The sequence below is a fragment of the Monodelphis domestica genome, chromosome 1 (assembly GCF_027887165.1).
Source record: "Monodelphis domestica isolate mMonDom1 chromosome 1, mMonDom1.pri, whole genome shotgun sequence".
Lineage (NCBI taxonomy): Eukaryota > Metazoa > Chordata > Mammalia > Didelphimorphia > Didelphidae > Monodelphis > Monodelphis domestica.
In genome coordinates this window covers 587,868,963-587,893,476 of record NC_077227.1, presented here as the reverse complement: position 1 = coordinate 587,893,476, position 24,514 = coordinate 587,868,963, and the positions used below count along the sequence as shown (strand labels likewise).

Genomic DNA, 24,514 nt, shown 5'->3' with positions numbered 1-24,514 from the left:
TATCATCCCTGCTTCCACTGGAGCTGCCAAGGCTGTGGGCAAAGTTATACTTGAGCTGAACAGGAAGCTCACAGGCATGTGTTCTTCTGTGTTCCTAACTCCCCATGTATCCACAGTGGATCTGACTTGCTGCCTGGAGAAAGCTGCCAAATATGATATTAAGAAGGTGGTGAAGCAAGCTGCAGAGAGATCCTTGAAGGGCATCTTAGGCTACACAGAGGGCCAGGTTGTATCCTATGACTTTAACAGTGACACCCACTCTTCTACTTTCAATTCTGGCACTGGCATTCCCCTCAACAACCATTCTGTCAAGCTCATTTCTTGGTATGATGATAAGTATGGTTATAGCCACAGTGTAGTAGACATCATGATGTACATGGCCTCCAAGGAGTAAAGTAGAAAGCCATGGATCTTCATCTCCTGTCAAAAAAGAGTAGTTTCACCACTGGGGAGCCCACATCCATAACCTATGTCCTTATGCTGGGGATCCCATGCCCCATTCATATCCCTGCCCTGAAGCACCCCTGTAGTGGGGGGCGGGGGTGATCATAGAGTCCTATCTTGTGTACCACCAATAAAGCCATCATTCAGTACAAAAAAAAAAGGAATGCATATAGGTTATAGTGCTTTACACTTTCTTGGATTAGCTTGCCACTTTGATCAATATTGAGGGTATGAAGGCAAAAAAAGAAATGATAGACCGTGGAGAAACTTAATAGTCTATTGAATAAAAGACAGAGAATAGAACTGAAGAATACTTTTCAGAATACTCAAATTCATTGCTACCTTTAAGGCAGCACTACGTGAATAAGTGAGAATTTGGCTTTTCATTTAAAGTCACAAGACACTAAAGATCTTTGATGTCTGGGGTGCCTCCATGGTACTTCTGGGATTCTATCGAGTGTGCAGGACTATGCTATAGCTGATGGGTCTATACAGGGGCTTCTTGAGTCCTCAGAAACTCTGAAGGTATATATTTGACCAAGTGTTTAACTTTTCTCCTAATTAAATGGCTGTCTACCAATACTGTTTCTCACAACTTTCAGCATCTGCTTCTGATTGCTATAGTGGCACTTTTGTCACCTGTCCCTCTTTACTCATATCCTTTCCCCTTGCTCTTTCTACTGTAGTCATAGGGTATCAGCCAGGCACTGGCTAGGGGGCATTTTTCCTTTCTGTTGAGTGAAAAGGCTAGGGGTGCTAGTCCAACGGTCATCTTTGTGTCTCAGAGACTTCTCATTATCTTGTTCACTACTGAGCAGCTTCTCTGGTTGCTGCAAACACTTTACAAAATCGTGGTTTTACACTTATTCTTGATGTAAGGCTGATGAAGTCTAAATCCTCTGGTAGCTCTGACTAATAGACCATTAAAATGGAGCGAGTGAAGCACAAAGTGAAGACACATGAAAACACCTACACTTTTGGCCTTCTCCAAGTACTTCTTATATCGTTCTTCCATTTGCTTCATTTCTTCTTCTTTCTTCCTCAAAACTTCCTGTAATTCTTCAATTTTTATTGCTGTAGAAAGAAAAACAAATGGATAACTTTTGGTCCTATCACTCCTGTCTTACATAGTAATGAAAAATATTCCAAAGCTTGGAAATGTTTGGGGAATTGCCTAGTTTAATTTTAAACATCTGGATTCTAACCACATATCCTTAAACTACAGTAATGCTGAGTATGTAAAATGTGAATAAATCTGGGAAATGGAACACATTAATATGAGCTCTTTACTAAAATACTAATATAGAAACCTAAATAATGTCTGAAAGTTCTAACTGCTGTCTAAATTAGGGTTCATCATACCTCTACTGTTTATAATCCATTTTCTTTAACGGTCAATTCAATTTGAAGGTAAAAATATTAGAGATATCTGTGATTTTAAAAATAGACATAAAAATGTCCTTTCCACTATGAAAAACTCACAGCTGTTGTTATATCTTGGTTCCAGATCTTCAATAATGGCTCGTTTCTTCTGCAACTCATTATTAGCTTCATGCAGCTTCTCTCTGTTATGGTAAAACATTGTATATGTATATGTTTCAAATGTTACTGTTTCTTATCTTTTGCCTCAAGTGAACAACTTCTTGGAATCAAAGCTACATAACAAAAGGCATGCTTTTATCAAAATATTTATTGAAAATATTACCAAAAAATAAGATTAAAAAAAAAGAAATGAAGAAAAACAAAGCCAGAATCTATTCTTTCAGTTCAATATACTACTTTGTTAACAGCAATACTGCACTCAAAGTAACAATACAGCACACAAAGTTTTAGAAAGACCTTTACAAACACTATCTCATTTTAAACTCATGACAATCCTGAAAAGCAAGTAATTTTATTCCCATTATTCTCATTTCCTAGATAAGGACACTGATACAGATGAAATTAAGTGACTACTAGTCATCACTAGTATGTAACTGAGGTTAGGGTTGAACTTGGGTATTCCTAATTCCATGTCCAACACTATATACACTATCATTAAGGTCCCTCTAAAAGAAAATTTCGAGATCTTTTCTAATTCCCCTCCTTGTCCAGGAATGAGAACCTTTTAAAAATCAAACATAAAAATGTTTATAAGTCACACATTGATATAAAATATTGATGAAAACAAATCTAGGAAAAGCAAAATGAATGAATACAGCAAGTTATTTATGTAGCTTTCTATATGTTGTAAATATACAAATAAATAATTGAAGCCAATGACTACTAAGACTTTTCTTCTTCAGGCTAGGCATCCTAAATTGATTCAAATAATTTTCATATTATTTGCCTTTCTAAGTTCCCTTTCACTATTCTGGTATCTCTTTGGATATTTTTCAACTTATCCATGTCCTAACTAAAATGGGGAACCTAGAACTTATAATCCCCAGGTATTTGGTCTGATTAGGGAAGTGTATGCCAGGACTTTAGCATCTAGAACTCAACACCATAATTCACAAGTTAGTGTAAGATAGCATTACTTTTGGGGAGGCTTCTATATCACACTACAGACCTTCATAAGTATATTTTCATGATGTATAATTTATACTTTTTGAACACAACAATATCCCCCCTACTCTTCTTTTGTTATTGTCTCAGGACTTCTTAATTTATATAAAGAATTAAAAAGATTCATAAGAATTTCCTCCTAATGAGCTATAACATGGATGCTACATTTTATGATTATCTTCTTAAAGGATCAAAATAAAAGCCACTTAGAGCAATTTTGGGCTTAATTCAAATGCTCTAAACTAGGAATTAAATCTCAGTTTCCTCATCTGTAAATGTGTGCCAGAGGGTTTTACACTAGATTTTCTATATCCCCTTTCAAGACTAACATTTAAAACATATTCTAGAATAGAGGTTCTTAAACCGGGGCCTCAGAACTTAATAACAAAACACCAGCATTTGTTATAGTTGTTTTTTAGCTTGTAATCCTGTAGTTTCATCTGGTGTAGTGAAATGCATAGAACTATGCATTCAAAAATAAGATTCTAAGAAGGAGCCTGCAGGTTTCACCTGACCACTATAATAAACACAAAAGTTATGAACCTCTGGTAGACATGAAATTACTGCAAATTTTTCTTGCATTCCTATTCAGTTTAAGATCTTAAAAAATCTACACTATTATATAACTTCAGATAGTAGTACAAAATTATAACTGCAAAGCTACAAAACCATTAATTCAATTTTCTTTTCGAGCAAGAAGATTTGAAACAGGAACCTGATGAATATTATCTGCTTCAAACAAAAAGGGAAACTACTAATAAAACAAAATGTTTAGTTTTAGAATTTTAAAGCATATTTTCTGGTAGATGCTTTATATTGTTTTAACTGAAGCCTTCTTACCACTGTTACCCCCACTCCCTCAGTTTTTATTTGAGTACTCTCTAATGCAGATACATAAGGCACTTAGAATAATAACAAGAGGGAACAATTTTGTACTTACAAATGTTCTTCAAGCTTCTTTTTCAGAAGAACTGACTAAAAATAGAAAATAGTCTGTTAATTCAAATTAATAATAATAATTTTAAAATTATTTGGTTTTACAGCAAAATTACTAATGCTTTTCAAACTTTTTCCTTCTAAATATGAAATCTAGGGAGGTAGGTTATTTCAGCTTCCCAGGTGCTACCTTAAGCATTTTTGGATAAGTATAGAGGAAGTTTTCAATAACAGCAAAATAGCAGGATTTGGGATGAACATAAGGAGAATAAAAGGCTAAATTAACAACTATATTTAATAAAAAGAGTATAAATTCAGTTTCTTAATGGATCCTTTTAATTGAAGCCAAACAACTTATATTCTTCAAACATGTAGTCTTTATTTTTTTTCATTATATACAGGAAGAGATCAAGGTAAAATGTCTTAATGATTTTCCTAATACTTTTTTCTAATTTTTCTAATACACTAATCTATGGCAAAGATGAGAATGAAAATTAGGATCCACTGATAATCACTTTTTATTCCTAACAATTATCTGAATTGCTAATTCAAAGTTAAAATCTAATTCTAGATTTTAGTTCTAGAATGTTTCAAATAAGGCACTTAATTTGTTTTGCTTGAAAATTTTTCAAGTTTGCTTTAAGTGCTTGAATTTTCAGTAGTGCAAAATATTCTATATCACCACCTTATAACAAAAATAAAGGAAAATACAAAACTGTTCCTATTTTAAAGAAATAGACTGGTGGCATAAATGATGACACCAATCAATCCAAAGCTTCATATTTTTCAAGAGATTTACCTTCCTAATATTGCTTGACCCATTAAATAAAAATCTGTAGCACATGCTAAATGAAGGTGGAGACAACTCAAACATGCTAATGGGATGGAAAACTTATTTCAGAAACTCTTTTGTAAGAGGACATATAAATTAAAAATAGAAGAGATGGGAAATATGAAGGTAGTCAGTAAAGGAATTACAACAACATGGATCAAAAGTAGACTTTCTGGTTTGGTCTTAAGTTTACTAACAGTTGATGATAATAGTACTAAGGTAAAAATTATAGACTGAAAGGTTAAGTTATATTTGAATAACCACTGCCTATATTATATTCATATATTTCTAGCTCAAAAAGTTAAGTAGAGAATAGTGTCAAATAAAGAGGAATAAATAGAAAGCCATACTTACAATAGCCTTGAGCAGAAACCCATGCCAAGAGACAGAGAGGACATATTAGTATGAAGCAAACACAGCAGCCAAGAGAAGGAACGATTTAGTAACTCATGAATAGAAGGAAAAGATATGCATTTTTTTCAGAAATGTACATTTTTCTTTCTTCTACGTTCTCCTCATCCTGTCTTGTTCTCTGTAGTTTTATACACTGTGGCTAGCTCAAATTATCCATGTGACTGGATATAACAATGCTTTTCTGCTTCCATGCTAAAAACAAATGACATAAAAATAATAATAAAAAATATGTAAACCAGCCTACTCTAAGACTTCTGGTCACATGAAAGGACAGTCTTTTTCTGCTAACAGAAATGAGGCTGATCTTTCTCAGAGGACAACTTCGACTTGGGAGGCAGCAATATGTGTTTTATATATATACGTATATATATATATATATCCACCCTGAGGAACAACTTTATGTTAGTGAGGGAAAAAAAGTAGAAGACATTCAAATCCTGAGAAGGAAGGGTCATGTGTTTTGTATTTCATTTAGCCCTACTTTCTTTAATTTGTTGAAAGCGCAGTTTAAGAATAAAATAAATAAAATTTATTCATATAAATAAAATAAATAAATAAATTTGGTGGTTTTTTCTGGTCTTAAGACAATATGATATAGTATTAAAAAAATTAAAGGTATCAAACTTCACAAAATACCAACCAATGAGGCAGCCTAATTTGTAAGCACAGCATTTTATCTAGTATTTAATCCCCTACTTTTTTGAGTAAGATAAGAAAAGCAATGGAAGTGGCAGAGGCTGACATGGGTATGACTAGAACTGGAGTGGACAAAACAAACATGATTCAGAGGACATTGTCTAACATGGTCCACAACAAAAATAAATGTTCAAATACATAACAATCATATTTTTCACTTAATAAACAAAAGGATCAACCATAACGGCTTTCAAAATAACATGAAAAGTTCAGGTGATCAAAATTTCTCGTTTCTTGCTTGGTGTTCTATAACTCAAATTTAAAAAGCATTTGATTTCATTTCCTTCTTACTTTCATTAAATTTTTAAAATTCATTGAAAAAAATTCCTCTTTTATAGTGCTATTCTCTCTGCTCACAAAAAGGTAATAAAAAGTGTTAAAATGTTTTTTAGGTATCATAGTCAAATTTTTTCCCCCACACTTCTGGATCTGTGATTTTGGTAGTATTTCAGTACTCTCTCTCATCTATAGTTTTTAATCAATCTAAATAGCAAGCCCTCCATTCCTTATGACTATAAAAGTCATTTGAATTAATCTGTTGCTCTGGTAATACATCTTTTGAAACTTAGCTAGTATGCATCCCTCTGATGACAGATATATAATCTATAGACTTGTCTGTTGTCAAAATGTTTAGTACTTTGTAGGAACTGCCAGAGACTGAATTCTGCTCATGTACTTTTTGTGCATCTGAGGTCACTTTTATACTATGATGAAGTCTCAGTGAAGAATTTTAGAGTATATGTTACTTTAGTATCATTCACAAAAGAAGGTATAAAATGACACTTAGGATTTCACATTGACTTCCTATTTTAAAAGTGACATTTAGTAGTCAATTTAATTGTTGGTTATAGTAATCTCAAGAGTGTATCTTTTTAGGTTGGGATTTCAAGGAGCATTATAAACAGATAATCAATCTCTAAGTACTTCCTATTTCTAAGAGTTTTAACATGATTATGAAACTAAAGACATATTCAAAGTACTAAAGATCCATATAACATTTGGTCAGAACTAACCTGTTCTATGAATCATGTAACCATGGAAAAATATCCTAAATCAATTAATTAAATAAACTTAAAAAAAAAAAGAAAAAGAAAGTATTGCCTTTCTTATTTATCAGTATTCTCTGGTATTATTAGAATAATATTTTTCTAGGCTTCCAATAAAGTTTGTTAATGGATTAAATCATTTTAATCATTAATCAATTTAAACCATTAATTAATTGATAAATTAAATCATTAAATCAATTTAAATATTAATGTTGAAAAAAATATAAAATAAAAAATGAGAAAAAATACTAACCAATTTAAGTGACTCACTGTCAGGGAAAAATTCAGGAACCTTCCAACAAATTCTTTTATAATATCAAGATAGCAACTACTGTGTGGAGGACAGGTTCATTGAATTTTCCTTATTAAGGATCTGTGTTTAGAGTTGAAGCTAGCTGTGAGTGAGGGATTATGACTGTCAAGAATATCTACAAAGAAATTTTAAAATTCACTTGAAATATCAATATTTGTTTGAGATTACAATGTATCTGCCTCATGTGAGGTAATCTACAATCTCACAAAGTGTTTTTATATAAAAAAGATACTTAATTTCCCCTTTCTTAGCAAATTAAAAAAAAATCTAGTCAGTGTAGGGCATTTGTTGTCTTAGCTCTTATTTTCTGTCCTAGAAATGACTAAGTCAGAAGAGGTCAAGGGCTAGGCAAATGGGTTTAAATGATTTGCCTGGGAGCACACAGCTGGAAGTACCTAAATTCTTTTATAAAAAATAAACAAATAGAAAGGGGCAAATGTACAAAATTAGAAAAGCCCATGAAATTCTAGAAACTTTGTCAAATTTTGACTAGAAAACTATAGAAAATTCATATGTTAAACATTATTTTTTGTTTCTGAGAACAACTAATTGAAAATGGAAAGGGGTATATCTGAAATATTAAAAAACACTCCCTAAATGAACAATACCCATAATGACAATCAATCTAGTTGTATAAGGGCAAGTTCTGCTTCCATTTAGTTACCTCTAATATCTACAATCAATTAGATTCTACACTGGGACTTCATAGTGCATTGAGAATTGGGTTAAGACAAAAAAACCTAGTACAGAACTTCATATAAGGCAACAGTGCAATAGGTTTTTATGGAATTAATTTAGAACAATTTGTCAGTATAACTACCCATTCAGAGACATGATAATTACCAGAATTTTGATAAATTTCTTCTCAATTTACTCATTGTTTGGAGAAATCATAGAAGATATGATTGGAGAATGAGAGGGATTTACAAGGCATAAATTATATGAAATAAATTATTTGCTTTAGCAAAGCAGATTTGAATAATGATATTAGCATGAAAATGGACCCTGAAGCCCAAGACTCTTGGATTTAGGTTAGATCTCCTAAGGTTGCTGAGCAAAAGCATATAGAATTGGGTCTTTCTAAAAAATGGGTCTATGTACACTCTAAAAGGTAGTCCAGAAGTAAGATGTCTTTGTAATAATCAAGTTAAAAGATTGATAAAACCCTTTCTATGTCTGAGGCTAGAATTCATAGTAAAACAAACTGCTCCACCAAAGAAAAAGATTATTGCATTAAAATAGTAGATTATTAAAATCCAAATCTTTCTCAAATTTCTGCTGAGCACTGAATAAAACTAAGTATCCCTTTATATATATGTCTGAAGAAGTTAATGAATTAGTTAAAAATAAAATCTTATTCATAAACTACATAAAAATGTTAATCATGATCATGTTTCTCAAAATAGTTTTTGTAAGAAAAATTATTTTGTGTCTATGAATATTGAGATGAAACCTGTCAACATGTATGTTCTTTGTAGGCAAACGTTATAAAAGGTCAGATAGGGGAAAGGACTGCATTTTTATGTTAAGAAAATGCCACCTCCTTTGTAATCCCAGTTGTGGCATAAGTCTGGGGAAGAATACCTAAATTCTTTTGAGAGTCATGGGAAATTACATAAAAATGAAAAGGTTTCTCATTAATATACAATTGCTAAAAATTCTGAGCCTATTTTATGAACACTTACATCTTCTGCTTTTGAACCTTGTTCCTGTAAAGATTTCTGCAATTCTTCAACTTGTGACTGTACTTCCAGAAGTCTCTGATTCACCAGCCTACAAAAAAACAAATATCTAATTTTTGAGGTTCAGGATTATTTCTACCTTCTTTTCCCTTTATGGTCCAATATTGGATATAGGAGATGGGCAAAAAACAACAACAACAACAACAACAACAACAACAACAAAAAACCAACAAAAAAACCCCCACAAAAAACAAACAAAAAACTCTGTCGCCAATGGGGATAGATTGTAGAACATATATAAAATAGCTCACAAATGAGAGCAATTATGAATTTACAAAATGTTTTTCTCACAAGAATCTTATTATATCAAGTGCAAATATAATGAGCCTGATTCAGCATATGAAGAGATGGATGGAGAAAGGTGTATATTAAACAATTTGCCCAAGGTCACAAATAAAGAATGTCTTACAACAGTTCAAACACATCTCCTCACTACTTCCAATTCAAGTGTTCTTTAAACTACAATAACTCAAAAGTATAGGTTTAAAACTTATAAAGTCATTGTTCAATGGGTAGCTGAATTTGAACATTTAAAAAAATAAGCTCAATTGGCATCCTAGGTGGCTCAGAGTAGATAGAGAGCCAGGCCTAGAGACAGGTTTTGGGTTCAAATTTGGCCTTAGATACTTGCTAGCTCTGTGACTGTGACAAAAAAATCACTTAACCCAAAGGGAAATTTAAATTACAGTAACTCTGAGGTTCCACCTCACACCCACTTAATCGACAAACTTGGCCAAAAGAAAAAAATGACATACTGAAGGGCCACTGGAAAACAGGTATATTGATGTACTGTCTGTGTAACCATTTTATAAAGCAATTTGGAACTATACCTCAAAAGTGATTAAACTTTGACCCAGTGGCATCAGATCAACTAGATCAAAACCCCAAAGAAATCAAAGAATGAGGAAAAAGACTCATGTGAAGAACATTGTTTTCAGAGACACTAGAAAAGACTTAAATAAATTGATGTAGAGCAAAGTGAGTAGAACCAGAAAACTTTATACAATAAAAATAGTGTAAAGACAAAGAATGTTTAAAGGCTTAAGAACTCTGATCAAATTAATGACTAATTATGTCTCCCAGAGGATCCACAATCAAATATGCTACCCATGTCCTGGTAGAGAATGATGTCATCAGGGTGTAGATTAAGATATATTTTTTTGCTCAGTGTAGGAATTTTTTTAGTTTGATCATACATTTGTAACAAAGCTTTTATTTTTCTTCTTTTTTTTCTTCAATGGGAGTGGGGTGGGGTGGGGTGGGGTTGGAAGAAGGAGAAAATGGATTTCTTTTAAGTGAAAGAATTAAAATTTAATTTAAAACTTTTAAGTGAAATAACATTTATATCAACTAATTATCAAAAATGGAAGGTATTTTTTTCAAGAGTACTTGGTTACAATTTGGAAAATATGAAATTTCTAGTCATAAATATTCTATAGTACAAATTCAATCTATTTATCCTTCTCAACAATCTCCCTACCCCAAAGAGAAAATAGTCGATTAAATATTCTGATATTTCTATCATTAGGAATAGTAAAATTAGCTTGCAAAAAAAAAAGAGAAATGGTCTAACCACCTGACCACAATTGCCACGCTGACACAAGCCAGAAAAGATATTGGAAATTGATGTTTTCTTAATCAATGGTGACTAATTAGTGAGAATAAAAACAATTAACAATAGGATGGTATAGATACTGCTTCAATATGACTAAAAAAGAAATATACAGAATGTTATGTTAATAGCCACATTACTTTAAGATGAATCTGTAAAAGATAGTAGATTTAAGGCACTCCTCAAAAGAATATAACTTTCTTCATCTCCATCAAATTTTAAATATTGGATTTCATAGTATCAAGTTCACATGATAGGAATTAGTTGGTTAACTGATGATGTTAATATTTTCCTACCTATTTTCTGTCTCTAGTTCATTCTTTCGAAGATTTGCATCATCGAGCAGACTCTGCAATAATGCAATCCTTTCATTGTCAGAACCTTCTTGATTAAGTTTTAACATCTTATTTTCATGTTGAAGACGAATCAGTTTCTCTCTGGATAGGTAAAACAAAAATGGAAATAAACCATTAGGTGTTTATTACATAACTTAAAAATGCATCAATATGTAATTATGGATTCAAGGCACAGTCAAAATTTTAAATAAATGAAATGGACCGGACTATCATTTTACAAACATTACTAAAGTCACTGCCTATGACATAAAGGGATTAAGAACTTTTCTTGTTTTGAAGAATAGATAATCTGAACATGATTAATAATATAATCCACGTTTTTCTAATTAATGAACTTTTAAGTATTGTTTCTTTTTAGATTTAGACTGGGTCTTGAATATATTAACATAATTCACTCATTCAATAAATTTTTATAAAGAGCCTATGATATGAAAGACTGAGAAAACACTGTGCTAGATATTGTGAAGGATGCAAAAATGTTTAAGACATGGTCCTTCCCCTCAATAAGCTTACTATTTTGAATTATGCTATGCTCCATTCTTTTAAATTAATGGAAGAGACATAACAAATGTAAATAATCTAAATGATCAGCTCTCATAAAGAGAGATCTTAACATTTTCCCTCAGAGGATACATTTATAGGCTATTAAAACTATGAGGGAATTTATCAATCATTTAAATCACCTTCAAATAATTCACTCTGAGGGAACTTAGAATCTGCCAAGTTAGATGATTTGTCTGTAGTCAAAAAGCCATGGGTCAGTTCAGTGGAACAGTGCACTAGACCTTGAATGTAGGAAGACCTGAATTCTAATTTGATTCTAGACATTTATAGGTTGGGTGAAGGAGGTCAGAACAACCTCCCTCTGGGGGCCAAGAGTAAATAAACTCTTGCCCAAGTCAGCATAACCATTCCAGCAGCTAAGCAAATACTCCCTGTATTGTGAACCCCACCAGCTAGCTGCAACTGCCAAATCATGATATCCTATTGTTCAACATTTCATGCTAGCACCCTATACTATAAAAGGTGTTCCCCTAGCCAAGCCAGTGCGGCTCTTTGGAGCAGCCCTAATGTGCTAGTTTCATTAAAGGTGTTCCCTTGCTTACTTTCATTGCCTCTAGGTCTCCATTCTTGGGGTGTTGGCCGGGAATTCTCCACAAATGGACTACCGGAACACGGACACCAGGTTAGTGTGACTGTTGGTGATAGTGTTGTGTGACTGAGACTGATAGGGAACTGATCATAGGATTAAGACATACAACTAAGTATGCATTTGTACTATAGAGAGAATTAAGTTTTCCACCTAAATAGGTTAAGGGTATATGATATGCAAACTGTATGTCCTTAACAAGACAAATTTGACCAAACCTCGGGGTTTATATGAGGGGTCTTACACCAAGTCCAATTTTAAGTGGTCTGGTTCCACCTGTGTGCGAGTGTGGACCGGCTTAGTACAAAGTTCCTGTGTCCCGTGAGGGGCCAGGCCGGAAAGCGATTGGATGATAAATGTTTGAGTTTGTAGTACTGCCAGGAATTTTTGTCTGTGGCACCCGGAGGATTTCTGCCTGAAATATCAGGGGGGCCAGAAAATCCTTGTTTGATCTTTTTGCCCGGAGGATTTCTGCCCAGAATATGGGGGGTGGGGGTGGGGTGGGAGCAGAAATTCTTGTTTGAAACTTTTGCCCGGAATACAGGGGGTTCGAGTTCCTCTGCCTAGTTTGGAACTAGGGCACCAAAGTTGGACCTCGGTTACAGGGATTGGAGTCCCCTGGGCTTAGAGTCCAACTATTAGGGGTTAAAAATCCCCTGGGGGAGAGGCTTGGAGCCCAGCTGCCAGATTCACAAACGTGCAGGAACTAGCTTTCTGGGTTAACCTAGACCTGTAAACTGGATCTCATTGGTCAAACCAATACAACTGACTATCGCAAAAATAGGAGACACTCATATAATTTGTCCCCTTCCTGTTTCTCCAGAGAACTTGCTGTCTGTCTCTTTGTCTGTCTCATTCTCTTTGTTATCGGTGTCTCTGTAGCCCTAAAAAAATGGGCCTGGTCCCCTCTACCCCCCTGCTCCTAGTTTTAGCTCATTGGCCCAACTTCAAAGTCAGGGCTCACAATCTCTGTGGAGATCAAAAGGGCTAAATTCCAAACCTTTTGTTTGGAATTTAGGGCCATGGCTGTGCAGCCTCCACCACCTCCACCACCACCTCCCCCTCCTCCTGCACATCTGATGAGGGGACAAGGCAGGCCCATTTCCCCATATCCCGAGAACATCCCCCTTCTTCCACAAAAGCTCTCTCTGCCCAAACAGTTGGGCTGATGGTTCTGGGTTTTTTTTTGTTTGTTTGTTTTATCTTAAGATTAATTCTAAGGGTTGATGCATACAACTTCAGAGGAATGTTAATGATTTTGATATGGTAAAAATGTATTGTGGTAACTGTCAGTTAAATGTGAAATGTTAGTCAGATTTTCTTGAGCACAACAAAACTCATGTTTAGAAGTTTGTTTTGTTAGACTTGCAATGCATAATGGTTTCAGTGAATTTGAGAATTGTCTAAATGTGATTAATAGCCAGCCTGACACAGAGAGGGAATGTTTTACTCTATAAGGACAGAAATTGTACTGGCTATTTTATAGATGTAATAGTCATCCAGAAAAAGTTGTTATGTTGTTGAAAAGAACTTACTTTAGAATTTAAACTTGGGATTTTTCAAACCATATGTTATTTTAATGTATGTGTTGTCAGAACTAGCAACAAGAAATTACATGACACACAAGAAGTTTTTAAAGTGGTTAATCTGTACATGGGATTTAATAATTCAAGTACTAAGAATTTGGTATTTTGCAAAAGAGGGAATTTCTAAGCGGTGCTGTCTTTGACTAAGATTATATGAATTGTTTTTTAAAATGTGCACAATGTATAGGAAGGAATTTGTGATCTAGAGATGTATGCATTTGTACTATAGAGAGAATTAAGTTTTCCACCTAAATAGGTTAAGGGTATATGATATGCAAACTGTATGTCCTTAACAAGACAAATTTGACCAACCCTGAAATTCAAGAAGGGCTTGCCATGAGGATTAAATACAATTCAGTACAGTACCTTTCCTCTACTTACAATAATGGTAAAGAGGAGAAACCAGAAGAAATAAGAGTAATGGATACAGATACTAGTTGATACTATGAATTCTAATGTTAGAAGATGATTTCTGAAGATGGAGTCTATTGGCTTCTCTGTTTCTATCTGGTGTTCTAGTTTTTGCCCCAGTCCTGGTTTCTACACTTCTATCTTAGGGGCTGACGCTCCCCCTTGTGACCTGTCTGCCAATTGGGGGAAGCAGTTGCTGAACATCCTTCAGATCTCTAAGCAGGTCCCCACCTACCTAGGCCCTAGGCATTCACTGAGGACACTCCCCTAAAGACCCTGTGTCCACTGCCTTTCCCTCCCAGTTCAAGTTTTGGCTACTCCCCTGTGGGAAATGTGGACCTTGCATTTATAACCTGGTCACTTCTCTAGTTGCTTCTAGGGTAAAAGCACTCATGGGAGTCACCCAGATGCCACTGTAACCTCAGCAACTATTCTAGCCTGAAGCCCTGGTCATTGCCTACGGTCAATATCTCTCTCTTAACAATAGGCAGGGACAGCTCTACAACCATTCCCAGCTCTGAAGAAGCTATGTCCTTCACCAGCAATATCAAACTCTCTCCCACTGAATCCCCTTATGAAGAGATGGTCGCATGAGGAAGATTCCTCATGTACAGTAGAAGTGGGGAATGAAGGAGGTCTGAACAATCTCCCTCTGGGGGCCAGGTGTAAACTCTTGCCCAAGTCAGCATAACCATTCCAGCAGCTAAGCAAATACTCCCTGTATTGTGAACCCTCCCATCCAGCTGCAACTGCCAAATCATGACATCCTACTGTTCAACATTTCATGCTAGCTCCCTATACTATAAAAGGTGTTCCCCTAGCCAAGCTAGCACAGCTCTTTCTTTGGAGCAGCCCTAATGTGTTAGCTTCATTAAAGGTGTTCCCTTGCTTATTACTTGCAATGTCTTGGTGTCTCCATTCTTTGGGGATTTTCTCAGACTCAACAGGGTGATCTTGGGCAAGACACTGAACCTATTTGCTTCAGTTCCTCATGTGTAAAATGGGAATAACAAAGAGAATCTAGCTCCCAGAATTGATGGATCAAATGAGATAATAATAGTAAAGTATTTAGCATAGTGTATGATACACAGTGCTATATAAATGTTAATTATTATTATTATTTAGCAGTAGCTAGATGGTATAGTGAATAGAGTGCCAGGCCTAGAGTCAGGACTGCATAAGATCAAATCTAGCCTCAGATAGTTATAAGCTACATGACCCTGAATGAGTCGCTTAACCCTAATTGCCTCAGGTTCCTCATTTGTCAAATAACTTGAAGGAAACAGCAAACTACTCCAGTATCTTTGCCAAGAAAACTCCAAATGGGGTCATGAAGAGTAGGACATGACTTCAGCACAAAATATTATTCAAGGAAACAGAATAATTATCTGAATGACATAAAACAGGTGTTTGCAATGAGGATAAGGGGAGAAAAGATTATTTTTACATTTTCAAAAAGCTCTCCCATGATGATTTTTAGTACAATTTCAAAAGGATATGGCTTCTTACTCCAATTGAACAAAACCATGGAGTAAACTACACAAGCACAAAAAAAAAAAAGACAGTTCTTGCCTTCAAAGAGCTTAAAGGCTCCTAGGAAGAACAGAAACATCCAAACTTTGCTATAAAGTCTTTGGATTATAGCTTACAGACTTAGAAAACACATTAGATATTATAGGGAAAAGTAGGAAATACAATCATTTCAAAACACTTTGATGGACTAACAATATAGAAATCCCTAATCACCTGTGATCTCATAGTAGAAAGTCTCCAGCTGTTACTGAAGGAGGAATAAAATATAACAAACTATGCAAAGGCATGGTAAATAATATGGTTTGATCCACTGTGGCAACAATAATTTGTTGCCCTTGGATAAGAGACACTTGATATTTTGTCTAAATGGACTTCTTTAACAATTATAATTGTACAAAGCTGAACTGTTTTCTTATTCTGATGATCAATCCTGTCAGATGGATTTCAAATAGTCCCCCTTTCTCTTTGAAATGATTCCCTTTTCTCTATCTCTACTTTGCCAGTGAAATACTTTAGCTAATCCAAGTTACCATAGTATGCTTTTGATTGGCTATGTACTTTAAAAGAACCAGAAAAGAGATAAAATCAAATATGGAGTCTAGGAAGCTAAAGCGTTTATCAGGAATCAGATTCCCTTGGCAAGATAGGAAATTTCTTTGTTTTTAATTAGACCTCATATCTTTGACTATATTCATTCATTGGGTTCCAGCTGGAAATAAGTATCACCTTTAAGATACCCCATACCTTTCAGTCAATAGGATTTCCAAGGATATAATCTTATGCAATCTTATTTTAAAGATAAAGAAAATGAAGCTCAGAGAATTTAACTGACTTGTCTAGAGTGTATTTGAGGCAGAAAGGGAAATTGAACCCAAGACTTGAAATTTAAAGCTTTTCCAATTATATTGTTTATTATGATTAAGAGTATAGAAGTCATTCTATATACCTCAAGTATTTGTAGCAGCATGTTTTGTAGTACTGAAGAACTGGAAACAAAGTAGATGCTCATCAGTTAGGGAATGAATAAATAAATAATGGTATAGGAATGTAATGGAACATTACTGTGACAAGAAATGACAAACACAAAGAATACAAAGAAATATAAGGCATAAAATGATAAAAAAAAAAAGAACTTGGAAAACAATATACAAAATTTCAATAAGGTAAGAATAAAAATGGTAACAAAAACCCCAGATGGAATATGATGAAATAGTGACCAAGCATGAGCCCAAAGACATAAGAAAATGCCTCTCTCTCCTTTCTTTTTGAAGAGGGGATTATTGATGTGGGACTGTGTATATCAGACTTACTGGAAATAAGAAAAATACTGCTTCTTTTAATGTTTCTAATCAAGTTGGTCAATACATTTTTATCAATTTCCAACCATTAGTTAAGCCATATACCTATGGGTATGGGAACATAATGCAAAACTGATCTGTTGGACAGTTTTGTATAGCTTTTTCTTCTTTGTCGTAAAAGATGGGTCACTGAGAGGGGAGAGAAAGTATATTTGGGGAAATAAAGGTGATTATAAAAATATCAATTTTCAGGAGAAATCTAATTGAGGAATTTAAAAGATTCAAGGAGAAAGAGATAACTTCTATCTGAGGGTTTCAGGAAAAGGAGTTGGTATTCAAGTTCAGCCTTAAGGGAGATGAAAACTGATAAAAAAGAGGGATCAGGGATAAAAGCAAAGGAGGTTGCTTTCCAGGTATGGGAGATACCAAGTGCTAAAGTACTTTGCATAGGGTAAACACAATGTATTATAATATACTTACTTTATTTCAGGTGTAATAATCTCTGCTGCCAGACTATCTGAAGACTCTTGACTTCCCAGAGGCATTAATCCTATTTATGATATATGATAGGGAATAGAGGAGTTAGGATAAAATAGCCATCCTAAAATCTATTTAGGTTTTTCTATCCTTCAAAACAAAACCATTCTCCATGTACAATAAATAACTTAAAGCCAAAGTGCTTTGGTAGAAGGAATGAGAAAGATTATTTGGGATGAAACAGTTTATATATATATATATATATATATATATATATATATGCATTAATAGTTTTGTTTTTAAAAAAGTCAAGAAACAAAGTAGAAATATTTTTTTAAAAAGTCAGGGTACATACACACAGACACACAGCACTACTTATATATATATATAAGATATATAAGCTACTCAGAACTTCCTATAGGCTTGACATTTAGCAGGAAACTGGGTTCGTTATTTGATACTACATCCAAGTGATATGCATGCAAGCCTCCACTGTTTATAAAAGTTAGTAGCATTTATAATGTTAAAATTCTTCTTTACATGAAACATGAAGATTAAAGTGTGAAAAAACATTTGCTTCAATACTTTTACATTTTCAAACAAATCAATTATTGAGATTTAGTTCCAGATATTTGATATAGCCAGAATATAGTTTTTCAGAGTAAAAGGAGCAACATTCTCTGCATTTTTTCAACCTCAATTCTAGATAGTCCACATTTGTCCCATGTGCATAATAAGCTCCCTTTGGGAGGCTATGAGGAGCAACAAGAACCCAAAAAGTCGAAACCAAGCATGTTAGGATAGATTAAAATGAGATAGGAATAAAAGGGAAATTAGCAATGGAAAAAACAGTCAGGTGAAATACTATAGGAAAGGAAGATGTATTTAGGAGGGAAAGCAAGGGAGATTCATAATCACTTTAAGCTTAAAATCCATGAAAATTAGATACCTGAATATGGCACTTAGTGAATTATTGGCCATACTCCCTAATTTCTTTCTACCATCATGATTAAAATACAATTTTTTCACAAAGTTTTTATGCTTTCTTGAAACAAAAAAAACACAACCTCAAAATAAACAAACCAACCTCCTAACATGAACTTAAACATCTATTAAAAAAGCTCAATGTGTATTATAATGAGAGGAAAGTTAAACCTTCCACCTTTAGATGTACGATCATGCTCTAATCCAGGAGTCCCAAATTGCAGCCCATGGGTCACATGCAGCCCCGAGGCCATTTATCTGGCCCCCCACTGCACTTCTGGAAGGGGCACCTCTTTCACTCGTGGTCAGTGAGAGGAGCACTGTATGTGGTGACACCGCAAAGAGTAGACATAATCCTTTGCGTGACACCTTGTTTTGAGAGTAACTGAATGAGAACGAGGCGCCATGCAAAGGATTATGTGGCTGCATGATGGAAGACATCAGCATGGTGAACAGTGATCTGGGGGAGGGGATTCAGCAGTGTGTATACTGCTGCCAGGGAAAGTGGTGGTGGTGATAGACCTGTGCAAGGCCTATCACATATAGCGCTGCAGCCTCTGCTATCCCAGACAGCAGTATACAGATTTGTTCATAGTTTTTTTAATAGTCCGGCCCTCCAGCGGTCTGAGGTTACAGTGAACTGGCCCCCTGTGTAAAAAGTTTGGGGACCTCCAATAAAACAGCTGAAAAGAATTTTTAAGGAAAGTCACTGAACAAATACTGCCTCATGATCCTATTTAGTGCTTTTTATAAGAAGAGATTAAACTACATTTTAAAAAACTACACGTAGGTCCTCTAACTATAAGCTTTCATGTCTTTATTTTGTTTAAAACAGTTCGACAATTCCTATTATTTTCTTGACTTTTTCATGTCAGGGATGTCTTCTGGCAGTCTGGTGAACAGATACTTCTAAGAATAATGTTTTTAAACATATAAAATACACAAGGTTAACAAAGAAGAAAAATACTAGTAAAAATCAATAATGTAAGGGGGCAGCTAAGTGAATCAGTGGATAGAAAGCCAGGCCTTTAAAAAGAAAAAAAAAAGAAAAAAGGAAAATGTAAGTTTTATCCTATTCAAATTCACAGAATCCCTGACATTTATCTATAGACTTCTTCTTTTAAATCTTTACCTTCTGTTTTAGAATTGATACTGAATATCTGTTCCAAAGCAAAAGAGGGTAAGGACTAGGTACATGGAGGTTAAGTGATTTGCCCAGATCACAAAACTAGAATGTGTGTAAAGTCAGCTATGATCCCAGGCCCTCGTCTCTAAGGCCTGGCTCGTTATCCACTGAACCACTTACTGGTCCCTATCTATAAATTTCTAAGGAGATATAATGACTGCTTTAAATAGATTTTTCTACAAATAAAAACATTTAATTAACATTTTAGCTAAAAGAGAATTGACCAAAAACGCTCTTGCTTATACTCATATTATGCATGTTATATGGCAGTGATGGTGAACCTTTGGGAAATGGGGTGCCAGGCCCTACCCAAACCCCTAGATTGAGTGCTCTGCCTGCACCTCCACCAGAGACTGGGTGCCATACCCCAAGCCCCCTTACCCAAGAAAGGAGGGGGAAAGCACTTCCATTGAGCTGCTGGGCAGAGGGATAGGAGATGTGAAAAGATGTCATCAGGCACGGTGGTAAGGGAGAGGAGAGTAGCTCCACATGAGTCCATCTGCTTTTCTAGTTAACCAACTAGGGTGGGGCCCACGTGCCCACGGAGAAAGTTCTGCACGTCACCCTTGGCACCTGTGCTATAGGTTCAGATCACTGTTATATGGCAAGGGTATAACCTGAATTCTACTGCTTGAACTTGGGACATTTTTTGTTACCTGGAGTGGTGAGCTGCCCTTCTTGCGCCTGTACACATCGAAGTTCTTCAATGGTTTCTTTAAGAGAATCCCGTTCGGTTCTTAATCTCTGCAGGAACATAAAGATAAGGAAGATTAGGTTCAGCCAACTGCCTGTTCTGATTCACTCTATTTGTTTTTGCAAATACCATATTTTAATGTTTGAAGTTATATTTACTTTACCAAATTAAACTGAGAAGAATAATTACTGGCAGCAACTCTGATACTTTTTGTGAAATATGAGTATTTTTTAATATATGGTAGTCCACTTAAAAGCTGATCCCTAACATTTAAAATGGAACAACTTCTATGTGGACAGTTAATTGCAAATTAGCAAACATTTATTATCATAAGATCGTAAATTTAGGACTGAGAGAGATCCTAAAAGCTGTCTATTCCAAGACTGATTTTACCAAAGTGATAGAGGCAATTGAAATGAAGTGCTCTGATTTCAGTGCTAGTACCCTTCCTACTGTACCTATACTATATTTTCCTATCTGCCTGGAAATTGTCTTACATGTGTAGAACCCTGTTTAAATGAAGTCTAGTTTCTTCTTTCATAGAGCTTAAACTTCAGTAGGTAGATAAGATATACAACACACAATCTTAAACTACTGCCTTAAAGTAGAAAAGTAATTTGTTCTGTGAAGTCATATGGGAGAAGTTGAAAAAGGCAGTGGGAGGATAAAGAAAAGGCTTGGTGGAGCTAACAGCCTTTGGGCTATGCTTTAAAGGATGGACAATTATTCAGTACATAAAAAGGGAGAGGGCAGACAGTTCAGGTGTACAGAAACAAGGGAAAAGGCAGAAGTGGTACTGCACAAGATACTTGTTCAGTTTGTGTTCAGTAGTGTTGTCCAGGCTGCTTAGATTGTAGAAATAACATGAGATAAGGATGGAAAGATGGCATGATGCCAGATTAGAAATGATTTGAATGAATAGATAAGATGGAACTTTACACTTGGTAGGCAAAAGGGACAGAATGAAGAGTTCTGAGCAGAAGCTGATATAATTAGGTTTATTCATAAGGCTGGCTAGTACTAGCATAAAGGTTGGCCTTAAGGAAGACAAGAGGAAAAGAAGAAAAGAAGGTCTGTAGTAACTTATTTCCAATAGTCCAAGGAGAGAATAACGAAAATTTGTTTTACACAGAATCATATTAGCTTGGGAGTTGGAAAGGATTTCAGAGGTTATCTATAGTAATCTATACTGGAATAAGAATACTCGACATAATAGGTCTGACAAATAGTCATCTGTCTTGTGCCTGAAGGCTTCTGGATAATTTTGTTTGGAAGTTTCTATTTGGATCTAACCTCTATCTATTTTATTGCAAGTTCTGTGCACTGATCCCAGATGTGCTCTCTAAGGCAGAGACAGCAAGAATGGAAAGAAGGGACAAATAAGTTTAACTGATAAAGCAAACTGATAGAGGAGACTGAATTAAAGGAGTGAATAAATTTTGGTACCAATACAGATACAGTAAAGGCAAAAGAGGAACAGGTTCAAAGGAAAGATTAGTTTTGAGAGATTTTGATCCTGAGGTAAGCAGTGATTCATTTAGGTGGAAATGTCTTGGAAACAAATGGAAACATGGGTTTGGAATCCAGAAGTCAGGGCTGAAGAAACAAACTGATTTGAAAGTTGTTTTCTGTATAAAATAGAGGTTGAAGTCAAGAGAGAAGACACTGCCTAGAGGGAAGAGGTAAGGAGAAAGAAATAGGACTGCCTAAGACAGAACAGGTGAGTACTTTTCTTAAGGAGTGGAAAATAAGGAATTAGAAAGAGATGACTAAATGTAAAAATGTACAGTCTTACTAAGAATTCAAGGATATGTGGAGCTAAGGCAGAAGAGAAGGGGCCGAGGTAGGCAATGGGAGTGGTAGGGTAGAAAGAAAAAGGTTGCATCAAAGACCTAAAGGGGCCAAGGGATGCAAGAATAAAATGAAGGGTTACTGGATTTGGCAATTTGGGAGTAAATGGTATGCTAGGAGAGACTGAAGCTATATGGCAAGGGGTTGTTAAGCACAGAAGTGTAAAGAGGCTTGTATTATGGATTCTATGAATATGAATCATTTCACGGGATAGAAAAGTAAAAATGTTATACTGAAAAGACTATCTTAGAATTTAGGGGTTTGCACTAGAATGATCTCTAATGTCTCTTCAAACTCTAAAATTAGTTATTTACTTATAACGCACTAGGAAGGAGGCTCTATTACATGATATAAATCTAGTATTTATTAATCAAGAGAAAAAACTTTTTTTTATATTGTTACTTTTATTACAGACTTTAGGAAATGTTACGGCTTTGCTTGGCATTTTCAAATAACCTGAATTGTTCATCTTTATTAAAGAACATCAATTGTAGAAATTTCATTTAAGAAAATAGTAATTTTATAATATAAATTTCACAAAGCACTGTGCTGTACTGAAATATATCAACACTCCTTATTTTAAAAATTCATGTACCTTTATCATACTTCTTTGTTTTTAATTTTTTTAATTTAATTTTTATTTTAATAACAAGTTTCCACATGTTTTCTGAAGTTATATTTTCTTCCCTCCTCCCAGGGTTGGCAAGCAATTGAATTAGGGCTGTACATGTATTAACATGCAAAATATTTCCATATTATTCTTTTTTGTAAGTGAATAATCTTATAAAACCAAAACCCTCCAAACATATAACCAAATAAACAAGTGATAATTCATCTGCATTCCTACTCCAACAGTTTTCTTTCTTTTTTTAAAACCCTTACCTTCTGCCTTGGGATTCCAAGGCAGAAAAGTGGTAAGGGGTAGGTAATGGGGGTTAAGTGATTTGCCCAGGGTCACACAGCTAGGAAGTGTCTGAGGCCAGATTTGAAAACCAGAATCTCCTGTCTCTAGGCCTGGCTCTCACAAATGACTGTGCTATCCAGATGTCCCCAGTTCTTTTTCTGGAGGTGGATAGCATTCTTTGTCATAAGACTTTCAGAATTGTTCTGGATCACTGTATTGCTTTGAGTAGCCAAGTCTATCACATTTGATCATTCCACAATTTTGCTGTTACTGTGTACAATGTTCTCCTGGTTCTGCTTATTTCTTTCTACACCAGTTCTTGTGGGGCTTTCCAGCTCTTTCTGAAATCATCTTGTTCATCATTCCTTTTATCACAATAGTATTCCATCACCATCATGTACCACAATTTGTTCAGCCATTCCCCTACTGAGAGACATCCTGTTAGTTCCTGATTTTTGCCACCACAAACACAGCAGCTATAAATATTTTTGTACTAACAGGTCTTTTCCCACTTTTTTTTTAAATCCCTTTAGGATACAGACCTAGTACTAGTATTACTAGACCAAAAGGTATGCATGTGAAGAGGGGTTAACTCTTCCCTCACCTACTTTTAAATTTAATCACCAGAAATATATACCCCCCACTTTAACCCATGTGCTAAAATGGGCGACAACTCAGAAACAACAGACTACCTCCTAGGCAGTCCTAAGCAAAATTATAAACTGCTGTTGGTCCGTGTAAAGTGAGAGAAGGCACAGGAAGTGACGCAAAGAAGGGTCTTTAAAAGTGGCAAGAACTTCCCGTGACTAGCTCTTTCTCCTTAGAACTTGGCCTTGGAGAAACTCTGACCTGGGACCTTGGACTGCTCTTGGAGCTTGTTTTTGGACTACCACATGAGGGAGTTTAAAGGCTGACTTCTTTCCTGGCTCTTTCAGGGACTAGCTTCCAGAGAGGCCCCTGTCTTGGAGGAGGCCTCATGGCTGGAACCCTTATTTTATTCACCACTGGAACCTCTGACGTATGGTCTCTCTGGTGGAGGGTTAATGAACCTTGCCTGGTTTGAACCGGGACGGAGTAATTATCTAGTGTGATAGAATAGATACCTTCTCTACTATCTTTCTCATTTCTCTACTTTCCCTCTATTTTATAAACAAATACTGCTATAAAGTCATTCTGACTTGAGATATATTAATTTTGGCGACCACACTCTTACATATTTAGTCTAACCTTAATTTTTTACCTTTACATGCATTTGTTTATAGCCCTTTGGGCATAATTCCAAATTACCCTCCAGAATAGTTGGACCTGTTCACAATTCTACTTAGCCATGTGCCACACACTTCTGTATATGTGTTTCAAAGCTTAGTATACTGAATTGCACATTATAAGTATTCAATTAATAAATCAATAACTTTCATTTATTGAATGAATCAATTCCTACAATGTGAACTGTCTAGACCAATGATTTTAAAAAAACAAACACTTACCATCTACCTTAGAAT

At 35.1% G+C, this 24,514-nt stretch overlaps 1 protein-coding gene across 5 annotated transcripts in view; it reads right to left on the bottom strand.

Moving 5' to 3' along the window:
* The window catches only part of HOOK3 (hook microtubule tethering protein 3), a 174,883-nt gene that overhangs the window by 16,555 nt on the left and 133,814 nt on the right, over positions 1 to 24,514 (bottom strand). For all 5 annotated transcript variants that reach the window (XM_056813626.1, XM_056813625.1, XM_056813627.1 and 2 more), the window contains 7 exons: positions 20,220 to 20,307; positions 17,397 to 17,466; positions 10,879 to 11,019; positions 8,914 to 9,001; positions 3,932 to 3,966; positions 1,927 to 2,009; positions 1,418 to 1,518 (listed from right to left, as the gene is read on the bottom strand). In XM_056813626.1, the coding sequence (XP_056669604.1) occupies positions 1,418 to 1,518; positions 1,927 to 2,009; positions 3,932 to 3,966; positions 8,914 to 9,001; positions 10,879 to 11,019; positions 17,397 to 17,466; positions 20,220 to 20,307 (606 nt within the window). The remainder of the gene's footprint in view (positions 1 to 1,417; positions 1,519 to 1,926; positions 2,010 to 3,931; positions 3,967 to 8,913; positions 9,002 to 10,878; positions 11,020 to 17,396; positions 17,467 to 20,219; positions 20,308 to 24,514) is intronic.